Here is a 25,355-nt window from a genome sequence, read left to right on the forward strand (position 1 = left end):
CTTTTAGGGCATTGGTCGATTGTGGTTTGTTTGCATTGACCTGGGACTTCAAGAAACTCACAGGAAAAAGTCTAGCGTGGTCAAATCGCATGACCTTGTTGGCCAATACACATCACCCCTGTGACTTCATTTGCTTCAATTTTATTCACAAGAAATTAGATATCAACGTTATGTAGCGCTCGCTGTTGACGGTGAACGCCTTAGTAACGTCGTTTTTAAAAAAGTACGGATTATTTAGGATTCATTATCACGTGGTGAACCTTGCGTTTGTTAATGTCGTCCCATATACGACAATTTTGCTTGTTAAGACAGAAATTCATTCAAAAATTCGCCTCGTCACTTTAAATGATTTTTCGGCCAAAATTGGGGTCCTCTTCCAAACGATTCGAAGCCCAGTCAGTGAATAAATGGCGTTGTCAATGATTGTGTACTGAATCGGTGCGGTCGTCTCAAATTTGGTCAAACCAAAAGTTGAAGAGCCGACTGTGAAGGGCCACCACGTCTAAGGTAAAATGGGCGCAATGCGCGCATCGTTTTCGTTAACGAACACTCATTTTGATAATAAAGTTTTATCATTTAAACGTTCTGTTCAATCGTGTAACTTTCCATGATAATTTTGCATGAGCAACTGAATAATAGTACCCGTGGCATGATGGTTAGTGCGTTGGACTGTCATGCAAGGGGTCTTGGGTTCAATCCCTGCCTGTGCCACGTTAATTTAAAAAAAAATAATTTTCGCGGGTACTACCTCTTGCGAGGAATTGACAAATCGTTCAAGAGTAATTCTTGTCATGAAAAAGTGCTTTCTCAAACTAGCCGTTCGGATTCAGCCTAAAATTGTAGGTCCCTTCCATTCCTGACAACAGTACTCGCACACAGCAATGGTTGAGAGTTGTAAGTTACTAGGCCCTGGTTCACAACGGACTGTTGCGCCACCCCATTTGAACTGAATAATAAACAAAAGATTTGACAGATGCCACCAAAACAAAATGGCCGCCACGGAGCTCCAAAATCTACCCGCGCCAATTGAAAACCCTTTGCATAGATCATTATTACACTTTATACTCAATGTGCATTGTTTTTATGATTTTTCTTCGAATAAATATAGCACCAATATTTTTAAAATAATTCTAACATAATTCATTCTTACCATGGACACGTTTAAGAAGAAGCTTTTGCCAGTAACATTTTATATACAATCATATACAAAGAATGTTACCTACAAAGACTTTATAAATAACAAGGTACATTATGTACCTTTCGTACACCATGTCTTTGTGGAATTCCTGAAAAAGGGGATTTCCTGAAAATACCAAAAAAAAAAAACACAGTAAAGAGCTATAAGTACTTCTTTATTAATATAGCAATCTAAAAGGTGAATTCCCATTCAGCACTCAAATAAAGATCTTTCCTATATTAATTATCTCCGAATCTCAGCTTGATTTTAGCATCTTTCAGTTAACGTTCGAATTCCTAGTTCAATATCATCGTATATTGATTAATGTGTTGAATCTGAAATAGACATCGTGCTGCTGATCTAGTCTCACATCGACTTTTGAAGTGTTCGGTTTGTCTTAAGTTAAATCAATTTATGGAATAATTTTGTAGTCGATTTCAAAAAACAAAGAATGCTGAAACAAGGGTTTTTGTTAATCTTCGCCATTATTGCTCATCTTAAACCGGATGTTCAATGCATTGGCATGAACGAGGTTTTCCAATGGAAACAAATGGACTATGAAAATCGAGGCAATTCCGATATTGAAGGTAAGTTCATAATTTATTTTTGTACCCGTTTTCAAGAACTTGTTATAAATAAATAATACATTTTAAAAAGATAAGAAACAACAAAACGAGAATTTATGAAGATTTACGCATTGTGTAGGTTATAAACTTGTGTATTTTTGCATATTTGCAATTTGCATTTTTTGATATTTTCCATGCAAAATAAACAAAACTATAATCAACATAATATTTCGTATCGCCTCTCAACTTGATTGGGATTAAATCAGTGACTTTTTTTCCTACACTTGTTGAAATTTTTGCTTGCGATAGGTACATATAGGAATCTCGTGAACATTGACCTTGACTTGCTGTAGGTACAAGTACGAGTACGTACCTCGCATCGGCTTATTGAAGATTGAAGATTGAAATGAGATAATTTTGAAGAAAAAACCGGCCATAAATAGAACTATAATTACCTATCATGGGAAGATACGATTTGTTTACTCTTGAAGTTCCGTGTACTTTTGCACCGCCTTCGATCTGAGCTTATTGTTGACTATTTTTGTTGTTGTTGATTTTATAGCACTCAAACAATATGAGAAGATTACAGGTACCTATAGTATATTTTTAAACGATTTCGGTAATTCTTTTTATTTTAATGACTTATCAATATTAATTATCATGTCATAAATCATAAAAATTGCATTTATAGTATTTTAAATTGTTAGTTACTTTAATCACGAATGTTAAATAAATGTATTCGTTTATTATCTTTGAGAAAAGCACAGTATAGTTGTTTAAATCGTCTTGAATGCCTCGTTGCAAGTGTCTTGTCCAAATGCTTATATTTACAGTGCGGTTCACATGGTTAGACGTTAGAAATGGGAAAAATTGAGGCCTACCACTCCAAAAGGTATTCTATGCGGAAAATACAAATAAAATAGGACAAAGTGATAAAGCAGTTAGAAATTTTTTATCCAAAACCTGCCACCTACGGAAAAAAGAACAAAGGAAGGACCCCATCGAATTTGAAAACAACTTTTTTGAAATGGAGAATTACTGTTATGATTTTTGTAGGGATGATTTCTCCAAACTCAACAATCTTCTTAGATAAGCCGACTTTGAATTTAGTTCCCTCCACTCAACAATAGAGTCCCATACAAATTGGTTATATTTGATTCTCTCGTCTCTCTCATAGGTAGGTAGAAATGGCGATCTCAAGGCAACCAAGCCTGAGATCCAATTAGCGCTGTAGTGCGCCGTTTTGATACCAAAAACTCGTTTGACCTTTGATTGAAAGGGATAGATTTATAGAGAAGCTTCATAGCTATTATGTTAGAGCCATTTTGTCGCATTGAGAAAAAAGATTAGGTCTCTAATCTTTGTCTCAGATAGCTCATCAAGTTCTTGAAAGAATGCTTTTCCAATATATTTCATTCCGGTGTTTGCCAAAGCAGGACATTTGCAAAGGAAATGGATTATCGTTTTACTTTCTCTTTGGTCACTACAACTACGTCAAAATGTGTTGTAGGAGATACCCAACTTCTCCGCATGAACTCCTATAGGCCAATGTTCGGTACAAATCGCAACAATCCTGGCTATGTCTTGCCTTGGCCTGCATAGAAGATCGTTTTTACGGGTTTTATTATAGGTGGGCCATATCTTCCAAGATATAATGCAGTTGGGTAAATTGCTCTACCTTCGGTTTGATTCAGTTTGGTAGAGAGAAAAGATTTTACCCTTCATAGCAACAAGAGGAATGTTAACCATTTCCGCAAGTGAGCTATGAAGGGCCAATCCTTGCCTGGCTAGCTCTGTTTAAGTATCTTACATGCCTCCCTTATTGCCAGCAGTTCAGCCTGAAAAACGCCAGCAAAGTCAAGAGGCCTAAAGGATTTAGCTACATTTAGGGACTCAGAAAAGATCCCAGAACCAACTCCGCACTCCATCTTTGATCCGTCAGTAAAGATGGTTGTGTCAAAACCTATCGACACGATGTCATCCTCCCAATCTTCTTTGGATGGGACAATAACCTTAAAATCCTTACTAGGGCTCAACGTAGGAGTGCAGTAGTCAGTGTCTACCGAGATAATATCTGAGGGAATCAATTTCGTTGTGTTGCTGTGACCATAAGGTTTTGACAACCAGCTGTTTGATTATTTCAGCCTAATAGCGCTGCACGAAACTATGTACTTAATAGAAAGGTCGATTGTTAGAAGATCCAAAATAACGTTTAAGGCGTCCGTTGGGCAAGTACGCATGGCCCCTGTGGTGCCCACGCAACTGTTCTCCTTCCTTAGCTTATCAATATTATAGGCTTTGCTAGGAGCAGGCCACCACACAATCAAACCATACGTTAAGATTGGACGTACTACGGCTGTGTACGTCCATAAAATCATCTTTGACTGAAGTCCCCACTTTTTGCCGAAAGTACCGTACTTCAATATTTAGTTTCCAGTTTAATTTAGGGTCTAGAATAACTCCCAAATCTTTTGCACTGAAAGACAATGATAGGATTTGACCGTTGAGTCGAGGTAGCGTGAAGGGCGGTATTTTAGTTTTGGTGGTAAAGAGCAACAGTTCAGTTTTACTTTGGTTAACTCTTAGTCCACACCTCGTGGCCCAGTTGCTAACTTTCTTCAAAGCTGACTCCGTGATTTCACTAATCACAGAGGTATACTTTACTGGCACCAATACCACCAAATCATTCGCATAGGCTACCGTCTTCACTCCACATCTCTCTAATTTAACGAGAATTGTATCCATGACCAGAAGCCATAGAAGAGGCGAAAGGACACCACCCTGGGGTGTCCCCCTACTCACGTCGTCTTTTGTTGCGATTGTATTGCCTAGAGTGGCTCGAATCTTCCTACCACTGAGCATGGAAATAATCCATTCTCGCATGAAGTCTTCTACACCGAACTTAACGAGCGATTCTTCTATGGATTCTGTAAGGACGTTGTTAAAAGCACCTTCTATGTCTAGGAAGGTGGCAAGAGTAAATTCTTTATAATGGATTGTTTGTTCTACAGTACGCACTACCTCATAGAGGCCAGTCTCCGTAGATTTTCCCTTAAGATAAGCATGCTGAGAGCTTTCGAGTCCAACTAGGATTTCTCTAATATGGTAATCAAAAATGCGCTCCTTCGCGGATTCGTGACCTCGCCTACCCACTTTCGGGATAAAAACTACTTTGACCTGTCTCCACGACATGGGCACATGTTTGAGAAGGAGACATCCTTTGAAAATTTGTTCCAGCCATGGAGCTGCCACATCATGCAACTTTTGAACCATAACTGGCAGTATGCCATCCATGCCTGAGGATTTATATGGAGAAAAAGTATTGATGGCTCACAAAATATTTTCTCTGGTTATAACGGAATTGACTTGCTCCATATGAGCTACGTTTAGCTCTGTGGTTTCAAGCGATCCGGGGTTATCACTCTCGCAACCCGGAAAGTGGGTCTTCATCAGTAGCTTAAGAGATTCATCTGGAGAGGCTGTCCAGGTTCCATCAGGCTTTTTTAGAAATGAAGGATTACAATGTTCCTTCGATAAAACTGTGCTGAGCCTTGCGTAGTTCTTTATGTCTTCGATTGATTGACAATATTCCCTCCAGCCTTGTCTTTTGGCTGATGACAGGGCTTGCTTGTACATTTTGTGGCAGATATTGAAAATTGTCCTCGTCATTTTCCTAAGACTGGACAGTTCTTCATTTCACCAAGAAGGAAGGGGTTTACGGCTATATTTAACTGGGCAAGAGACTCTAGAAGCTTTACTTATAGAAGTTTCAAAGGTTTTCACCTTTGATTCAAGGTCTCCTATCGATTAGCAATTTGACTGAATTTCGTCCAGTCAGTTCTTTTGGGATTTATGTAAGGCGGAGGGTTTTTCGACACGAAATTAATTTGAAAAAGAATCCACTTGTGATCCGAAAACGAATTCAAAGGGGAAACTCTCCAATTCTCCACTAATAAATTACGGTTGTTTACTAAAGTAACATCAAGCACATCCTCCCATCCATCATAATTTTCCAAGCTCGGAAAGACGAAAGTGGGAGTATTGCCTCTGTAACAAATGGCCATATTATTTTCAATAATACTCACCTCAGTCGTTGATCACAGAACTTCCCCAAAGGGTATGCCGAGCATTTGCGTCGCCTCCGATCAAAAGGTTTGCCTATTTAATGTTAGCTTCTCTCATACTGTATTCAAGAATTAGTACCGTTCTCTCGTAAAAAGGATTTCACCTCAGCTCTTCCTTGGTACAACAGAGAGCTCCGTACCCTAAGAAATACCCGCAACAAGCGTTGGAAGATTTTTTTACAGTCCAAATGTGATACCGACCACAACAATTATCTTCTCGCCTACAATTCTTTCTCTGAATTAAGGGAGTCCCTTTATAACCAATACTTTAACCAAATAGAAAATAACATAATTTGCTAAATACTTTACCAAATCGTATACTAAACATCTTCATGATCCTGATCAACACTACTTTAGTTATTTACATGGTTGCACTCAAACCTTTTTTTCATATTTTACAATAACTGAAGAAATGGTACTTGCCAAAATAGTAATCCTCAAAGAAAACTTTAGCCCTGGTCCTGATGGCGTTCCATCAGTTGTTTTAAAAAAATGTGAGCATTTTCTGTCAAAGCCTATAACTGCACTCTTTGAACTCTCTCTCTTTCCCAAGGTATGTTTCCTCATATATGGAAAGAATCATTTATATTTCTGATTCATAAACAAGGTAACAAAACTGAAATAAACAATAACAGACCTATTGCTGAACTTTCATACATTCCAAAACTTTTTGAAAGCTTAGTTTATCATTCCGTTTATTTCTATTGCAAGCCCTTATTCTCCCCTGCTCAACATGGTTTTATTAAAGGTAGATCCACTAAGACTAACTTAATTGAATGCATATCTAAAATTTTGTCAGCCCTCGAGAATGGCAATGAAGTTGATGTTGTATACACTAGTTACAGCAAAGCCTTTGATAAAATATCCCATAAGATAAATTATCAAGAGCCCTAGGCCTTCCATCTATGTTTATAAACTAAATAGGCTCCTACTTTGCGTATAGAACTTATAGAGTCCTCTTCCTTAACTCAGTCTCCAGTCCCATTCATGCAACTTCTGGAGTCCCACAAGGTAGTCACCCTGGCCCCCTTCTCTTCGTCTTATATGTTTAAAATGTCTGTCTTCAATTAAAAAACTCAGACATCCTAATGTTTGCGGATGATAAGAACATTTTAAGACTATCTCAACTCCATTTGATTCCTTAGTTTTACAAAATGGTCTTGATATTTTTTTTGTTTGGTGCATGCATAATTTCTTGGAGTTAAATGTAGGTAAATGTAAACAAATGACCTTTTCGCGCTAACAAATCCCATCTCATAGAGTTTACTACTTCCTTAATGATGCCGTCAATGTGGTCGATTCTATTAGAGATCTTGGTATTATATGTGACAAACGCCTAAATTTCCATTTACATTGCTCTGAAAATGGAAGAGTCTAGAGCTAAATGCTCATACACAGTATGCGTACAGTTCTTCCTGTACTTATTTAACCCGGAACTTATAAAGAAAATTTCCGAAGAAATGGTTAATATAATGTCACTGATCCAGTTGCCTAGAGTAACAAACCATTGAATTTCCTTCCTTGGTACACCTCTCATCCAACAGACAATGCCATAAAATAAATTCGAAAAGATCAGACAGCATCTCCATTTCAACGACAACACCAAATGTCTTCCCAGGAGTACTCCTGATGCCGATAGAATTTTTAAAATTTGTCCAGTTGTTGAGGCTTTGAATGAAGCATATGCAAAAGTTCCGTCGGAATCAAGGCTTTGTGTGGATGAACAAATGTGCTCTACAAAAGCAGGGAATATTCTAAAAAGGTATAACCCGAATAAACCTCATAAATGGGGCTACAAATTGTATGTTTTGAGTGATGTTTCGGGTTTCGGTTATAAGACAGAGGTTGACACTGGAAAGGAAAACATTGTGAGAGCTGAAGAGCTAGATTTGGGAGCATCTTCCAATGCCGTAGTAAGATTTTCGCGCATGATTCCTCGACACCAAAATTACAGGATCTACTTTGATAACTTCGTCACTTCTTTGCATCTTTTGGAATAATTAGCCAAAAATGGTATTCATGGTCTAGGTGCTGTAAGAAGGAATAGAATAGCAGATTGCAAGTTGTCAAACGAAAAAGTAATTATGAAGAAAGACCGTGGATACTCAGAGGAATACGTAGCTAACATCAACGGAATCGATGTTTCAACGGTTGTATGGAAGGTTAATAAGCTAGTTACATTGGCTTCCACTTTTACTGTGCAAAATCCCATATCTGAGGTACGCAGATATGATTAAAGAACTCGTGATATATTAACATCCAGCGACCCAATGTTGTGAGCGAGCATAACAAACATATGGGTGGCGTTGACCTTATCGATAGTATTATGGGTATTTACAAGATACGACTAAGGAGCAAACGATGGCAGTACTTGGACCTTACGATGGCCAACTCATGGCTGCTCTACAAAAGGGTGAGCAAAAATAAAAATCTTCCTCACAAGGCTGTCATGGCATCCGTATATTTTCGCCTTGAAGTGGCTGAAACTCTGTGCAAGATGGGCTCATAAACCGGTTTGATAACACGCCGATCTATAGAAAGTGATATTCTAGCAAAAAAACATAGAGGACCTGCCCAACATGTACCACCACAAGCAGTTCGCCAAGATCAATTTAGTCACTGGCCTCAATGGGCGGAAATAAAATACGATGCAAGTTCCCAAAATGTTCTGGATTCACTCATACCGTGTGCCAGAAGTTCTAAAGATCTTTTAAAAACAGCTTTTCCAGCCATAAGAGAGTTTTTTGGACCTTTTCAGTGGATCTTACAACAAGACAATGGGCAGGCACAGCCAACATAAGTGACATCTATTGCAGTCATCTTCATTTTTTGAACGTACATTTTGACCAAGGCAGCTGGTTAGTTTTTCAAGCGTCATGAATTTAAAATTCAGAATTTTATTTCGCAAAAGTCTACTTTAAGTTCAAAGTACAAAAAGTACCAACAAAATAACTGTCTTCAAAACACTCCTCAGGCAAGCTACCACGTCTACCACGATTTTTATTTTGTATCGTAAACAAGTATTATTTATATCTTTTCCAAATTGACAAGGAACCCTTTTACAAAGAGCATTAAATAGAGCTGTGCAGAAAATAAATAAATCATAAAGTAATAAATTTCAGCTTTTAATTGAATAAAAAAAAACATTATCAACTGTCATTTTGATAGAAGTAGACTTGACTTGATAGTTAGGCAGATTTTTCTTTACTAACTATCCAGTCAACTTCCCATTAAAGTTGCCATAATTGGAAGGTAATTTTTTGGCGGTAATTAAAGGGGGAGGAACTGCAGTTTGTGGTCAACGGCATGGAAGTCTGGTGGTGGATGAGCTTTTTAAGAAGGGCCAACGGTAGCAGCAAGCAGCGTCTGTATTTCAGAATGGGCGGCTACAAAAGGCGTCTGTTTTCCCATAGTGGGCGGCCTCAATCGGTTATCAAAAAGACAAAAATAATGCTAACAGGCCCCCCAACACAACATCGTATTATTCCACATGACACGCCTGTTGAAGAGGTCGAATAATTTAGTTACCTCGGAAGTATTGTATCAGCAAATGGTTGTACGGATCTGGACGAAAAAAGCAGAATAAATAAAGCTCGCGGTGCCTTTGGTGCTCTGTCCCAAATTAAGAAATCCAGTCAAGTCACCTTACGCACTAAACTGAGATTCTTCGAATCCAATGCGAAATCCGTGCTATTATATTCTTGTGAAACATGGAAAGTCTCGGTCACCATCTCGTGAAAATCGCAGGCTTTTGGTAACCGCTGTCTGCTTCACATCGGCATCACAAAAGCGCAAATGGCAATGGATTGGTCAGACATTGAGGAAACCAAGCGATGATATTGCGAAGCAGTCCTTTGAATTGAATCCTCAGGGGTCACGGCGGGTTGGAAGACCAAGATCAACATGGAAATATACAGTGCTATCGAGAGCTAACTCCCAGAGAAAGACGTGGCCACAGTTAAGGTTGCAGATCGAGAGGGATGGAGACGTTTTGTTGGCGCCATATGCCCCGTACGGGGTTAGAGGACCTGATGGTGATGGCCACTCATATACTATAAACTTGCATAACTTTCAAGTCATTATTTTGTAGTCTGAACCTGCCCAATGTTCCGATCTATAACGCGCATGTTGTAAAATAATTTCTCGCTAGAGAAAAATTGGAATTGTTGCTATGGCCACCATACTCACCTGATCTTAACATCATAGAAAATCTTGGGAATGGCTGAAGCTTCAAATTTATGAAGAAAGCAACAGTATGAAAGCTATGAGGTGCATATTGCGGCAATAAAAGAAGCCTAGTCTAGGATTCCATTGGATTATTTGAAAAAAAAAAATTAAGAATCTCTTAAAAGTAGAATTTTGGATGTCATTCCGAGTCGTGGAGGTTGTTAGAAGTATTAAAACTTTCTTCAACCTCTTCTTTTTTGTAACTTTTAACAGGTCCGACTTACCAAGTGAACCAATTTATTTAAGTTTATTTTGCAAGGAAGATAGCAAACAACCGTTGAATTCGTCTTACTAATCTTGAATTTAAAATTTATAGAAGAGAATTTAATAACCTTTCTTATAAATACATTTTTTGGTACTTCCATTCATTTAGAAAAAAATGGTGCGTCTAATCACGTGAACCGCACTGTATTTATTGTACAGAATTGATTGATACTCGTGTCTAGCAGATGATAAAATAAACAGTTAACAAAGTAAATCTAAACTAAGTTCATATTTATATATATATATATATGTATATTTAACCACACCAGGTTTTATGTAAATGACACTAATAACGATATCGTGCGAAATTTTTCTTGGTACTTGCATATATGATTTACATTGTCAAGTTTTTTAACAATTAACAAACAGTTCGAAAAGCTCCACGTCCCCTGCTTTCACTATATTTGTTAAGAGGGCGTTACCTAAATTATTTTTAAGCCGCAATCAGGGATGAGTTGATAGGTTGAGTTTGTTTTCAAGTTAAAAACATGAAAGTAAAAAAAAAACACCTGCGGTCAGGTCGTGCTTTCCCTTTTCAAGCCCCGATGTACGCTTACGTCATTTTAAAGGGAGTTTAAATAATTTGCGTCTTACGGTTATCACACACCCGCTTTGATGCTGTTTTATCTCGTGTCATTCTTACCGGAAAAACACTTGCAGTTTTTTTATTACCACAGTCATGTAAGAATTTCCAATACCGAACGAAGTAACGAAAAACAAACGCGAGCATGATTTACTAAAAAATAGTCAACATCCTGAAAAGTTTAAAAAGTGAAAAGGCTGCAGGATCTGACAGAATACCTATGAGTTCTATAATTATCGCAATATTGAACGTATTAATATGATCAAAATATCAAACAATGTGATCTTAGAACCATAAGTCAACAGTTTAAGGAATTTCTAATCTTTCCCATTCACAAAATAGGAAGTACGCTAAATTCGGGGAACTATCGGGGCATAAGCTGTCTTACAAATTATTTACGGAAATCTTGCATTCGCGACTGTTAGCGATTTTTGAATCAACCAAAATCGTGTTTTTGAAAGAATCTCAAACTGGTTTCAGGTCTGGATACTTCACTGTAAATCACATAATTGTATAATGTAGAGTATTGAAGAAATAGGAAAAAATTACAGTTTATTCTTCGACTTCAAACAGGCGTTAGTTGGGGTTGATAGGTACACCCTTATCTACTAGCTTCATAAGCTGACATTTTTAGAGGTGTAGAGTTTGTAGGGACTACTATTAAGGCCCTTTTTACGCTGACGACATAGTCTTGATAATCTTCCAACTTTACATGCAATATATTACTTGGAGACTCTATATCTACTCGTATCTATAGCACTATCTCTAATATTTGTTTGTACACTAAAAACGCATATCAAGGTTTGAACATGAATAATGAAAGGTTACCCAAGAAATTAGCAGTTGAACTATATTTTATATTAATGGTTCAACTGATCCTAAGTGCAAACGAGAGAGGGGGGAGAGGTGTTTCCACTAAGGCACCTCTCCTTATCCAGGCGGCAGCGGACGAATTCTCTAGATGGAATCAACGGTGGCGTCTACAGTTCCAGCAAGGTTGAACTACTTAGTGAACACCTTATAGGGCTTCTACGACTTATTCGGAGCCCAGACCTATAAGGAGCGGTTTATCCGGCTCCCCATCCTTGGAGTTATACTAAGGATCTGGCCCTCCAGGTTGGGGGTTGTGCCTTTGGGGTGACTTCCTGGCCACGTAAGATATACGTTAGTTGCGAAGCACCAACAAGCCTCGGATACGGACGAATTTACTATGGACAACCCACGCAAACGAAATAAGGACAACGAACTTCGGATTTGTACGTGGAATGTTAGGTCCCTTAACAGACCACGTGCAGCCTTACAATTAGCGTAAGCTCTAAACTGCTGCAAGGCAGATATTATCGCCATACAAGAAGTGCCATGGGATGGACCGGGCGACTGCTACCGAGAACCAAGGCAGCGTCTATTTGGGTGTGGATTTGTTGTTGGAAATAGACTCAGGCAAAAAGTCTTGAGTTTCAACAGTGTGAGAGACTGCCATGTCCTTTTCCGATCGAGTCTCTAATAACCTCTTAAGGAGTCCTATGCTGCCTGCATTAAGTAACATTGCCTTGCAGCCATCAGAGATACCTCCTTTGAAGTGCTATGTTTCACACGGCCACCACAACGAAACCCCGGTTTGACGACGAATGCCGGCAAGCGCACGCAGCGAAACAAGAGGCATACAAAACGGCGCTGCACAAAAGGACTAGAGCTGCTCGCGAGCTCTACGAGCGAAGAGGAGAGAGGAACACCGGCTTCTTAGATGGAAAAAAAGAGAGCATGAAAAGCGCGCGATCGAGGAGATAGAGGGATGTCACAACAGGAATGAGGTTCGTAAATTTTACCAAAAGGTAAAAAAAAAAACTCCCAAGGGTACCAGCCACAAACCGAAGCCTGTAAAGACGATAAGAGGAACATCGTAGTTGAACGGTAGTCGATGTTGAGAATATGGAAAGACCACTTCTCCAAATTATATAACGGCGATGACGAACCGAATTCCGCTGTAAGGAAGATATAAACACTCAACCTAGGCGACACACATCAACAATTCCGCCTACCAGACCTTGACGAAGTGAAGATAGCTTTATCTAAACTTAAGTCAAACAAGGCTGCTGGAGCTGACGGCATCGCTGCCGAACTATTCAAAGCAGCAGGCGATGACTAGGTAGGGAGCATGCACCAACTCATCTGCAAAATATGGTCAGAAGAAAGCATGTCCGATGATTGGAATCCTCTCTGCCGTATTATGTGAACGTCTGAGGCCATTCGTCAACAACCTGATTGGTCCTTATCAGTGCGGCTTCAGACCAGGAAAGTCCACTATCTACCAAATATTCACACTACGGCAGATCTTGGAAAAAAACCAGGAACTTCAAATCGATACCCACCATCTCTTTATCGATTTTAAAGCAGTGTATGACAGCATCTATAGGGAAGAGCTCTACAGGGCAATATCTAGTTTTGGCATCCCTGACAAACTTATCCGTTTGTCACGAATGACGATGGAGAATGCACGCTGCTCAAAAAAGGTTTTAGACCAGGCGATGCACTGTCATGCAACTTCTTCAACATCGTTCTGGAAAGAATTGTGCAAAACTCAACCGTCAACACTAGGGGCACAATCTTCCAAAGGTCTATCCCATTACTCGGATACGCAGATGACATTGACATAATTGGAAGATCAAAGCGTGATGTCAGTGGATCGTTTTTGAGCATTGCGATGGAAGCGAAGCAGTGGGGTTTAGTGGTCAATGAGGGCAAGACCAAGTATATGCTGTCATCAAAAAAGGACACTGAACAACGATGTCTTGGACAAAACGTCACCATGGACAGCTATAATGTTGAGGTAGTTAAGGACTTTGTCTACCTTTGCACCGCTATTAACACAGACAAAGACACCAGCGCTGAAATCAAACGAAGAATAACTCTTGCAAATCACTGCTTTTTTGGACTTAGAAGGCAGTTAAGAAGTAAAGTCCGCTCTCGAGCATCTAAAATCACAATCTAAAAGACACTCATCATCCCAGTTCTCATTTATGGCGCTGAGGCCTTGACCCTGTCAAAAAAAGATGAGAGCTTCTTAGGATTCTTCGAGAGAAAAATTCTTCGGGTGATTTTTGGTCCCGTACGCATAGATGTTGAATGGAGGAGAAGATATAACGAGGAACTGTACGGGCTGTACAGCGAAACTAACCTAGTTAGCAGAATAAAAGTCCAAAGGCTTAGATGGCTAGGTCATGCAGAGCGAATGCACATCGGGACAACCCGGAAGGTCTTTGAATCCAATCCCAAGGGACAGCGCAGTAGAGGAAGACCGCGACTCAGGTGGCGCACCCCGGTGGGAGAGGACCTTAACCAACTTGGCGTGTGCGAAACTGGAGACAGCTACCTAGGGACCGAGCTGGCTGGAGACGCATGTTGGTTGAGGTCCAGGTCCGCCCCGGGCTGTAGTGCCACCTTAAGTAAGTAATCATATTTTTTTTTTATTACAGCGTTGCGTTACTCTAGAGAAACAAATGTTTAAGCCCAACAACGGTCACCGTCCATTCTTCACCTGTCAAAACATAAGAATTGTACTCGAGTTCAACTACATAATGTAAAAAACTTCTTTCTATGACGGAGAATAATCTCAAAAATATTTAGAAGCCTTTTTTGTGACGTAAAAAAGTGATAACTCCTTAAAAGATGATAAGAGACCATCAATGGGAATACCTAAAACGTCAAAGGACATTTAAATTAAAAACGATTGTGAAAATCTAAGGGACTAAAAGTTTCAAACAAAACTCAATTTGTGAACATAAGGTAAAGTGCCTAAGAAAAAACGGACCCCTATTTAGCATCCCAGGGTTTATTTTGTGGTTATGAAATAATTTTTTTATTTTACTTTACACACTAATCTAAAATTTATAAATTATGGTTATTAAATGTTTAAAGCTGATTGAATATTACGTACAAATATTTATTTCATTTATATAAAAAATTATTAATATTATTAAATGGTCTACCATAGTAGGCCACGCGTGCATCCAAAATAGGGCGCGTGTCCGTATGGGACCAGTAAGTTATGGTTAATTAGTCTAGTGTTATAAATATTTTATAGCTTTAAGATAGGTTTAAGATTGAACTAATAAAAATGAATTTAAAAAAAAAATTCGTTGGACTGTCATGCTAGAGGTCTTGGGTTCGATGCCAGCATAGGTTCGATCATAGCCTGGGCCATCTAAAGTTTTTTTTCACGGGTACTGCCTCTTGCTTTTGTGGGGAATTGACAAATTCTCCAAGAGTAATTCTTGTAATGAAAAGGGCTTTCTCAAGTTAGCCGTTCGGATTCAGCTTAAAACTGAATGTTCCCTCAATCCCTGACAACAGTACTCTCGCACAGGAATGGTTGAGAGTTGTGAGTCACTAGGCACTAGTTCTCAATGGACTGTTGCACCACCCAATTTATTTATTTATTTTTGAACTCACATTCTCCAAAAGGATGTACGATTTTGTTCCTTTTTATTCACAAAACACAAATTATTGGTTGTACTTATCCCACGTGATCTTTAAAAAAAATATTGCGCAGTATTCCTCTAGCATACATGAACATGGTGTTGAGGAAAATACAGGGGTGGAATCGCGTAAGGTGATAGTTGATCGTCAACCGTTTTTTGTTCTGTGGAAAGTGATCGCTAAAACTTTACTATTTGCTGGCAGCACTTACCCAAGTTTGTTAAACTCTGTACTAATTGCAACAGGAATAAATATCATTTCGATCAGCTGTTGTGTTTATTATGTTGAATTTAGAATTTCCAAAGTTTGTTTTCTGCAAAAATGTAAGTATCTCGATAACTATACATAATAATAGTTATAAATTAATACAAACATTTTTTTTATATGTAAAATATTCTTTTCTTGAATCTAAGGGCTCAATTTTAATAAAAAGTTGCTGCCAGATGAAGGATAGGTGGAATAGGTGTTGATATTATTCCTGATGGTAAATCGAGCAAACAGCAAAACATACAAAAACGTTTCTTAAGTTGGGATAGGTTATAGTGACTGTAAAAGATGGAAACGGAGAGTTTTTAGGGACACAGTCCAGAGATTTGATAGTGGCCTGGCTATCAGAGAAAATACGGATATCAGATGTTGATATCACGTTTTCTTTGAGCCAGGACAAGACTTCCTTTATCGCCAAAAGTTCCGCCTGGAACACGATACAATGATTGGGAAGGCGGAATGAGAGACTTAATTTCAGTCGTTCAGAGTACACACCTCCAGCAACCCCTTCTTTTGTTTTTGACCCATCTGTGTAAAAATGGATCCTCCAAGAATGTTCTATCCTCCCAAAAAGATCTGGGAAGCATAGAAATCTGGAAGTTTCTGTCGAATTGCAGTTGGGGGATGGTGTAGTCTGTGTGCTTTGGAATTGATTCTAAATACCTTCGAATTACGGAGTGGCCAATGTTGTTGTTAGTCCACTGCAACGAAGCTTTGAGGCGAATAGCAGAGCTTGCAGCTATTTGCTTGCTAAATATATGAAGAGATGTTAGTAGTAAGGTGTCCAGTGCCGCAGATGGGGTCGTACGAAGCGATCCGCTTATGCATAGGCAAGCTGAACGTTGGACTTTATTTAATTTATCTCGGTTTATAGATTTTTCTAAAGCAGTCCACCATACTGCCACACCGTACGTTAAAATCGGTCTGATTACCGATGTTTATAGCCAATGCGTGATTCTGGATTGTAAACCCCATTTGTTACTAATAGCTTTTTTGCAAGAAAAGAGAGCTACAGTAGCTTTTTTGACAATATCTAGGTATTTAGCCTCGTCTGAGAATTTTAATTGGATTCATTTAATATAAGGAGGGTTGACAAATGGAATTTTGTATCTCCTCGAAAATAAGACCAGATCGGTTTTGTGTGGGTTAACACCCAGTACACACCGATCAGCCCAAAGTATTAGTCTGTCCAAGGCATTTTGTAAGAGTTCTTTTAGGATATTAAGATGCTTTCCTGAAACTGCTATAGCAACGTCGTCCGCATAGGCTATCACTCTGAAACCCTCCGCATCCAGACTAGTTAGGATGTCATTCATCACTAGGTTCCAGAGGAGAAGGTAGAACACCACCTTGCGGTGTCCCTTTACTAAAGAATCGTCTACTAGAAGAGTTGCCCAGTTTTGAGTTAATTATTTTGCTAGTAAGCATTAAATGAATTAACTCCCGAAGCGAACTCTCTACATTTAGAGATATCAGTGCAGATGTGATTGCAGATGTGCCCACGTTGTTAAAGGCACCTTCGATGTAAAGGAAAGCAAGCATAGTGAACTCTTTATGATGGAGGGAATATTCGACGGTGCGTACTAAAGTCTATAACGCTGTTTTCACCGATTTACCTTTACAGTAGGCATGTTGAGACGAAGACTTGTATTGATACTTGCCCTTTAATGTATATCAATCAATCAATTTTCCAGTTATGCGTCGGAAGGGACAGGTTGAAAAACTCTGATCATCTCGAGAATGTCCTCGATACCAGCAGGTTCGATTGGTATCCAAATGCGGGCTCTAGGTCTGCTAGGAATGTCTTCCATAGCGACAACCTCGAGCTTCGCACCTGGCCAAACTTCACCTAACCGGCTAACAGCAAGCTTGTATATGTCACAAGACCTCTGGTCGCCACAAACCATGAGTTTGACATGGCCTTGATGCCAACCCCCATCGCTTATGGAAGGAAGTGGTACTATAAGCTCCCTCAAAATGCTCAAAAAGCCATCCGGAAGCTTAACCTTGACCAACTACCAACGATCAGCCGATATTGTGCCATCATCATCGCTCCTGTCAATGACCGCAACCACTACTGATGGGATTGTGAGGAGTGCTGGTGTTGTGCACCCGAGGCCGTTTTGGTGTCGGTACGCCTCCCTCAAGAGACCTTTCTCTTTTGGACGTAGAGTCCTTAATGGTCCTTGTTGTAGCAAGTATGCTTTTAGCTCATTCGACACGGTGTCCTTTCAGCCCCCGATGATGCACCAGAGGCCTTTAAGATTTTCGCCGCTTGCCGCCTTTGTCTATAAAGGCTTTTACCAACAGCAGAGGAGGATCCATGGTTAGCCACTACTCCCTTCTCTGTGTTGGCCGCAACAGATACGGCAGCAGGCTAGTTAATCCGGAGGTCGCCAGATATCCGGATACTCCGTTAGAAACTGGGCTATTTTTGAATTGGGCCCCAGCCAGGCTGATCATCGACACTGGTCGTTTAACACCTTAGATCCAGCCCAATAAAGTTGCGAGGTGGTTGGGGAGGAAGAGAAAGGGTGAGGAGTCAGTTGATGTTAATTCATCATTCTGTTGTGTAAGGAAAAGATTGGGAATCGGTAACAGCAATTCAGCTAGGTTACTTAGAGTGAGAAGGAGCATAGGAGATAGGAGCGCTGCTAGATTCTTCGCCCTTATAACGTGGGAGGTGGGATAGGATTTATGACGACATAAACGTAGGCTGGTATGCCTTGTTTATGTGGGAATGGATGATGATTCTGGGAAGGTAGAGGGATAAGAACGTCCTTTATTTTCAGTACTCATCTGGAGAAAATTCTCGAGAATCATTGACCTTATTCAGCTTCTACAACTCACGTTTCTTTGTACAATTGTAAATTTTTCAAGAATCTGAAATAAATAATCTATACACTTAAAGGTACATACAATATGTTGCAAATAACTTATTTATCAATATTCATAGAAAGTTTCAAAGTTACATTGGGTTAGGAAGTTCTAAAATATTTGCTTTATACCTTAAGTTCATTCTCAGCAATTCAACTTTTTTGTAGTTCTGGTGCTCTAAAAGAAAATTTGCATTGAAGTATTATAGGGCTTTTCTTGATCAAAATAAGAAACAAAACGTATTAACTTGAACAAAACTTCTTTATTACTAATGAAAAATATTATTTTGATTACATGGAAACAGTGAAAAATAAATAAGTTTTAATTTGATTATTCTGAGCAAAGTAATTATTAAGTACAGTGATATTTCATATCGTAATAGATGAAGCCTCTTACAGTATATAGATTACTGTTCACTTATTTTTATTTTAAATTTGATATCTTTTCACTTTTTTCACTAAATTTTAAAATTATAGTGGAGCTGAAGTTCACACAAAGGTGAAAAGACCTTAGGCCCTTTCTTACCCAACCCACTTGTTCCTAATGATCATTCTACCAACAAATAATAGATCGGGTTCAAATTAATTTAATGGTTCACTTTTTTTGAAGACCAAAAATCCACAGGATGCAAGAATAAGGAAAAAATTAATTTTTGATAATGATATGAAGAAAAATTAAAAACAGTTTATTTATGTACATACATTAATTTTCCATTAAGGTGATTTTATCTTCCCAACCGAAGATTTTAAATCAAAAGTTCGAGGAACTCGTGCCCCAACAACAACTTCTATTCAAGAAGATTCCTACATTCCATATAATAATGTTCCGATGGGTGTTAATCATTTCAATGGAAAACTGTTCATAACTATGCCGAGGCGACGTCTTGGAATACCATCAACCCTAAATTACATTGACTTGAAAACTGTTGGTTCAAACCGAAGTCCAAAACTAAGAGCATATCCCGACATGGCTACAAATGAGTTTACGGTAATTGAGAGCATTCCATAAATCTGACATATTTAAATTATCAATCTTACTTTTCAGGGTACTGAAAACACAAATCGAATCATTTCGGTTTACAGAACTAGAATTGATGCTTGCAATCGGCTTTGGTTTATTGACACTGGAATGCTAGAGCTACCAAGTAAGTCTAACTTTACAAAAAAAGGTAAACATACAAAATATAAGTCTAATATGTTTCCTTAAGACAATCGAATCCAAGTACAAAGACCTTCCATATGGATTATTGACATGAAGAAGAACAGAAAGATCCATCGTTTTGAGATTCCAGAATCAATTGTTGCAACAGGACCAGGTTTAGCGAGCATAACCGTTGACGTGGATAGTTCATATTGTAACAAAGCTTTCGGATACATTCCAGATTTAAATAATAATGCTCTTTATGTCTACAGGTTAGTATTTTGGATACAGAAGTGCTTTAAATTTAATATTTACGAATATTTATTTTGTTTTTTAAGTTTGGAAGATGATCGCATTTGGTCATTCAGTCATAACTTCTTTCATTTTGATCCAACTCAAGGAGATCTGAGTATTGGCGGACAAGATTTTTCCTGGAACGATGGCATATTTTCCGTTACTCTGTCCAATAAAAATCTAGACGGCTATAAAACTGCATATTTCCATCCAATGGCAAGGTATGTAAAACAAAAAATTTGGTTTAGTTTAATATTTCTTTAATTTTTGTTACGTAAGGAAGTTATACCATTTTACTTGGCTTTCTAAGTCTTAACATTTTTGTGAGAATTTTGATTTGGTCGTTTTATGTTTTCTACGATGTTCTTGCTGCTGTTGAAACTGCACGAACAAAATTTAACATTAGTTAATCTTGAATTATTGGCGGTTACTTCCAAACTGTCATGCGATGTTTTCTATGTTTTTTAGTCTTAATAGTGATTATGGCGACCTAGAAAAATATACTCCTCAAAAAATCGGCAAAAACTTTTTATATTGAATTATTGTTCATTAATCAGTCAGTTAATTATGGTATGTATGTATATTAAGTTTAAGTAAATTTCGAAAAAGTTTATTTGAAAAATGGTTTTAAAATTAATAATAATCATACTATATTCACAAGTTAAACATGGTTATAGTGGTTTAATTGAAAGTCTCTTTCGCGGTTATATATTTATATAAAATTTTCCAGCCTACTTTTCCAATCAGAACTTCGAATGTTTCGGCCAATTCCATCGCAGCTGCTTACTTACTTACTTAAGGTGGCGCTACAGTCCAGGTGGACCTGGGCCTCAACCAACATGAGTCAACAGCCAGCTCTGTCCCTAGCTAGCTGTCTCCAGTTTCGCACGCCAAGATGGTTGAGGTCTTCACCCAACTGAGTGCGCCACCTGAGTCGCGGTCTTCCTCTACTCCGCCGTCCCTCGGGATTAGCTTCGAAGACCTTCCGGGCTAGAGCGTTGATGTCCATTCGCTCTACATAACCTAGCCATGTAAGCCGTTGGACTAGGTCAGTGTCGTTGTACAGCCCGTACAGTTCGTGGTTATATCTTCTCCTCCATTCTTCATCTATGCGTACGGGACCAGAAATCACCAAAGGATTTTTTCTCTCGAAGTCAAGCCCTCAGCGCCATAAATGAGAACCGGGATGATGAGTGCCTTATAGGTGATTTTAGATGCTCGATAGATGACTTTACTTCTCAATTGCCTTCTAAGTCCAAATAAGCAGCGATTTGCAAGAGTTATTTTTCGTTTGGTTTCAGCGCTGGTGTCGTTGTCTGTGTTAATAGCAGTGCCTAGGTAGACAAAGTCCTTAACTACCTCAAAGTTATAGCTGTTCATGGTGACGTTTTGTCCAAGATGTCGTTGTTCAGTGTCCTTTTTTGATGACAGCTTATACTTAGTCTTGCCCTCATTGACCTAAACCCCTTCGCTTCCGTCGCAAAGCTCAAAAACGCTCCACTGACATCACGCTTTTATCTTTCAATTATGTCAATATCATCTTCTTATCCGAGTAATTGGATGGTCCTTCCGAAGATTGTGCCTCTAGTGTTGACGGTTGAGTTTTGCAAAATTCTTTCCAGAACGATATTGAAGAAGTCGTATGACAGTGCTTCGCCTTATCTAAAACCTTATTTGACATCAAATGCATCGGTAAGATCTTTTCCGACCTTGATAGAGCAGCGTGAATTCTCCATCGTCATTCTGCACAATTCTTCCCTATGAATGCTGTCATACGCGGCTTTAAAATCGATAAAGAGATGGTGGGTATCGATTTGAATCTTTTGAATTTTTCCAAGATCTGCCGTAGTGTGAATATTTGGTCGACAGTGGACTTTCCTGGTCTGAAGCCACACTGATAAGGACCAATCAGGTTGTTGACGAATGGCTTCAGACGTTCACATAATACGGCAGAAAGGATCTTATACGCAATGTTAAGGAGACTGATGCCTCTGTAGTTGGCAGTTTAGAGGGTCTCCTTTCTTATGTATCGGACACACTATGCTGGGCACACTATGCTGAGGTTCCACTCATCGGGCATGCTTTCTTCTGACCATATTTTGCAGATGAGTACCAAGTCATCGCCTGCTGCTTTGAATAGTTCGGCAGCGATACCGTCATCTCCAGCAGTATTGTTTGACTTAAGTTTCGATATAGCTATCTTCACTTCGTCGAGGTCAGTTAGGCGGAATTGTTGATCTGGGTCGCCGAAGTTGAGTGGTCCTATCTTCCTCACAGCGGAATTCGGTTCGTCATCGCCCCTCGGAATGTCCGGATATCCTGTATACTGGAGAAGTGTCGTGCGTCGATCGCAATATGGTCAATCTGGTTGAAGGTTGAATGATCAGGAGATTTCCATGTCCCCTTGTCCCCCCCCCTTGTCAATCGATGTGTAAACTGCGTACTAGCTACCAGAACGTCTCGCCCGCAGCGAAATCGATCAGCCTTAATCCGTTGTCGGAGGTGGTGTCGTGCAAGCTGTTCTCCCGATTGTGCCACCAAAGATGTCTTCTCTTCCTAGCTTGACATTAAAATTTCATAGGACAATTTTAGTGTCATAGCCAGGGCACTGCTCATATGTCTTGTCCAAGAGCTCGAAGAATATGTCTTTGGTGTCTTCATCTTTCTCCTCTGTTGGGGCATGCGCGCATATAAGGCTTATGTTGGCGAATTTAGCCTTGATGAGGATTTTCGTGATGCGCTCCCTCACACTGTTGAAACTCAAGACTTTTTGCTTGAGTCTAGTTCCAACAACAAATCCACACCCAGATAGACGCTGTCTTTGTTCTCGGTAGCAGTCGCCTTAGTATATATCATAGTCTTTTAGTTTGCGTCTGCCCGGTCCATCACATTGCACTTCTTGGATGGCTGTAATATCTGCCTTGCAGCAGTTTAGGGCTTCCGTTAGTTGTTCGGTTGGACGTGGTCTGTTAAGGGACCTAACATTCCACGTACAGATCTGAAGTTCATTGTCCTTATTTCGTTTGCGTGGGTTGTCAACTACTAAGGTATTTTATACGTAGCCATAAGTCACCCCGACGGCACAGCCCCCAACCTGGAGCGCCAGATCCTTAGTATAACTCCAAGGAAGGGGTGCCGGATAAACCGCTTCTTATAGGCCTGGGCTCTGAATAAGTCGTAGAAGCCCTATAAGGTGTTCACTAAGTAGTTCAACCTTACTGGAGCTGTAGACGCCACAGTTGATTCCATCTCGAGAATTTGTCCGCTGCCGTCTGGATAAGGAGAGGTGCCTTTATGGAGTTTATAGACAAAGGTGGGTTTTGAGAAATCCTGTGGACGCTGGTGTCCTCTTGAATGCACATGTCTATCATTTGAACATCAACGTAGTTCCACTAATAAAGCTATTTTGCGACTAATCTACCCTAGCATTAACATCTAAAATCAGAAGAACATTCATTGAGACTAGAGTTTGTAGGGTTTCGCCGAGTCTGTTATAATCTCGAATATGGTATGTTAATCGGTCATCAATCATTAATTAACCGTTATTATGCTTCCTTGATCTTGATCTAAGGCTACCAAAGCACTCCTTTAAAGGTTGGTAGAAAGCATTTGTGCAAGAAATTGAATTTCAAATCTAATTAGAGATTAATTAACGTCAAATTACTTTAAGTTCATGTCTGACAACGTTTAGCTAAGTTAACAAACAAGCAAAATGACTAAACAAACATAGAAAACTTAGTCATAACTAATTCACGACTGTTTAGTGGCAAATTTCGAGCCAGACAAATCTTTAAAACCTAGTACATACTTCCTCGTGAAGTGAACGTTCGCCAATGGAGAAAGTGAACTTTTGACATTGCTCACGGGTACACACTTGTAAGTACACGTTGTGAACATTTGACTTCAGCTTCACCAACAGTTCCAGTACATTTTGCACGTGAATTGCCCGTGAACGAAAACTCTCCACTTTGTTCTCCACTCAGCTTCACGAGCAAGTTCACGGGTGAACCAAAAACTGAAATTTGTATGGGTTCACGAGATGGTTCACAAGTATGTACTAGGCTTAAGAGTTTTGTAAGTTCGCTTTTCTGAGGCATACGAACAAAAAAAAACATACAAAACACAGAAACGACAAAATACGAACGAAAATTATGCAACTCATAAATTATGTACTATTTTCAGTTTGTTCATTAAAAAACGAATATTTTAAAAGTCATTAATTTTGGTATCGTGCTTTTCTTTTCTTTTTTTAAGTACGAACGAATTTGCAGTTTCAACAAAAGTTTTGCAGGAGGAAAGTAATGCAGCCCGTTCCAGCCATGGAAGAGATTTTGAAGTAAGATATTTATAAATAAATCCGCAATCTATTATGTCATGATTACGAGGTATATTCTTTTGGTTTTCATTTAAAGCTCCTTGGAACAAGAGGTCCGCGGAAGCAATCTACGATGCATGAATTTGATCCAAAAACTGGCATTATATTTTATGCAGAAATTATGCAAAATGGTGTAGGCTGTTGGAATACGATGACAACTGAATTTTCTGCCAAAAACCATGGACAAGTGGTATCAGATGAAGATCGAATGATTTATCCTAGCGATTTGACAGTAAGTATAAATACATGAAAGGTGGGCTAAAAACAACGTTTTCAATATTCTCCAACGTTGTCCGAGTGTAGAGTTACTTGGGAAAATACAGATTTCCGTAAAAAAAATTGATTATTTTTGTGGCGCATGGAACACGAATATAATTGTTTTTGTTTTTTTGTCATCTTCGTGTAATTAGAACAAGAAAGGGTAAATGTGCTGAAATATCTATATCTGCAGAATTGATCTTAAATCAAAAATAAATCAATTTATTTTGCCCCACGGAATGCAAAACCAGAACAAATCTATATTTTGACAGATCAAACATAAATTGATTTATTTTTCACTTGGAAATCACTTTCTTTCAAGATTCCCAGCGGGAATAACCTGTTAGTGTCAAAATAACCTACGATTAAAATTAATGGCCCACCTACACTTTTTTAGATTTAAATACAATTTAACATTTATTTTTCTTAACAGATTGATAAAGAAGGAACTATTTGGTTGATGACAAATTCGATGCCCATATTTATTTATTCGCAATTAGATCCAAATGTTGTTAATTTTAGAGTTTGGAATCAAAAAACTCAACTTGCTGCTGAAAATACTATTTGTGAGGCTTAAGTTAATTTTTGTATTAATCTGTACTTTGCTCTAGAAGTGTTTCAATGTCAACCAATATGACTTTATGTAATTTGTACCGTATATTTATATTTGTATTTTGTGGGCATTCCTGCCTACCATAAAATAAATTTATAGAAAATCTTTTAATAA

At 38.8% G+C, this 25,355-nt stretch overlaps 1 protein-coding gene across 1 annotated transcript; it reads left to right on the plus strand.

Annotated features, from left to right (window-relative positions):
* Window positions 1-1,493: 1,493 nt before the first annotated feature.
* On the plus strand, window positions 1,494-25,355 carry LOC129940302 (L-dopachrome tautomerase yellow-f2-like). The gene is made up of 8 exons (XM_056048594.1): window positions 1,494-1,764; window positions 19,280-19,548; window positions 19,606-19,705; window positions 19,769-19,973; window positions 20,040-20,216; window positions 24,250-24,331; window positions 24,408-24,602; window positions 25,062-25,355. The coding sequence occupies exons 1-8, from the start codon at window positions 1,629-1,631 to the stop codon at window positions 25,203-25,205; spliced, it is 1,308 nt and encodes a 435-aa protein (XP_055904569.1). The 5' UTR covers window positions 1,494-1,628; the 3' UTR covers window positions 25,206-25,355.

The sequence above is a fragment of the Eupeodes corollae genome, chromosome 1 (genome assembly GCF_945859685.1).
Source record: "Eupeodes corollae chromosome 1, idEupCoro1.1, whole genome shotgun sequence".
In the NCBI taxonomy this organism is placed as follows: domain Eukaryota; kingdom Metazoa; phylum Arthropoda; class Insecta; order Diptera; family Syrphidae; genus Eupeodes; species Eupeodes corollae.

Coding starts and splice junctions, on each gene's coding strand:
- LOC129940302 (XM_056048594.1), top strand. CDS start 1,629: ATGCTGAAACAAGGGTTTTTGTTAATCTTCGCCATTATTGCTCATCTT. Junction 20,217..24,249: donor TATTTCCATCCAATGGCAAG/GTATGTAAAACA, acceptor TCTTTTTTTAAG/TACGAACGAATTTGCAGTTT. Junction 24,603..25,061: donor TTTATCCTAGCGATTTGACA/GTAAGTATAAAT, acceptor TTTTCTTAACAG/ATTGATAAAGAAGGAACTAT.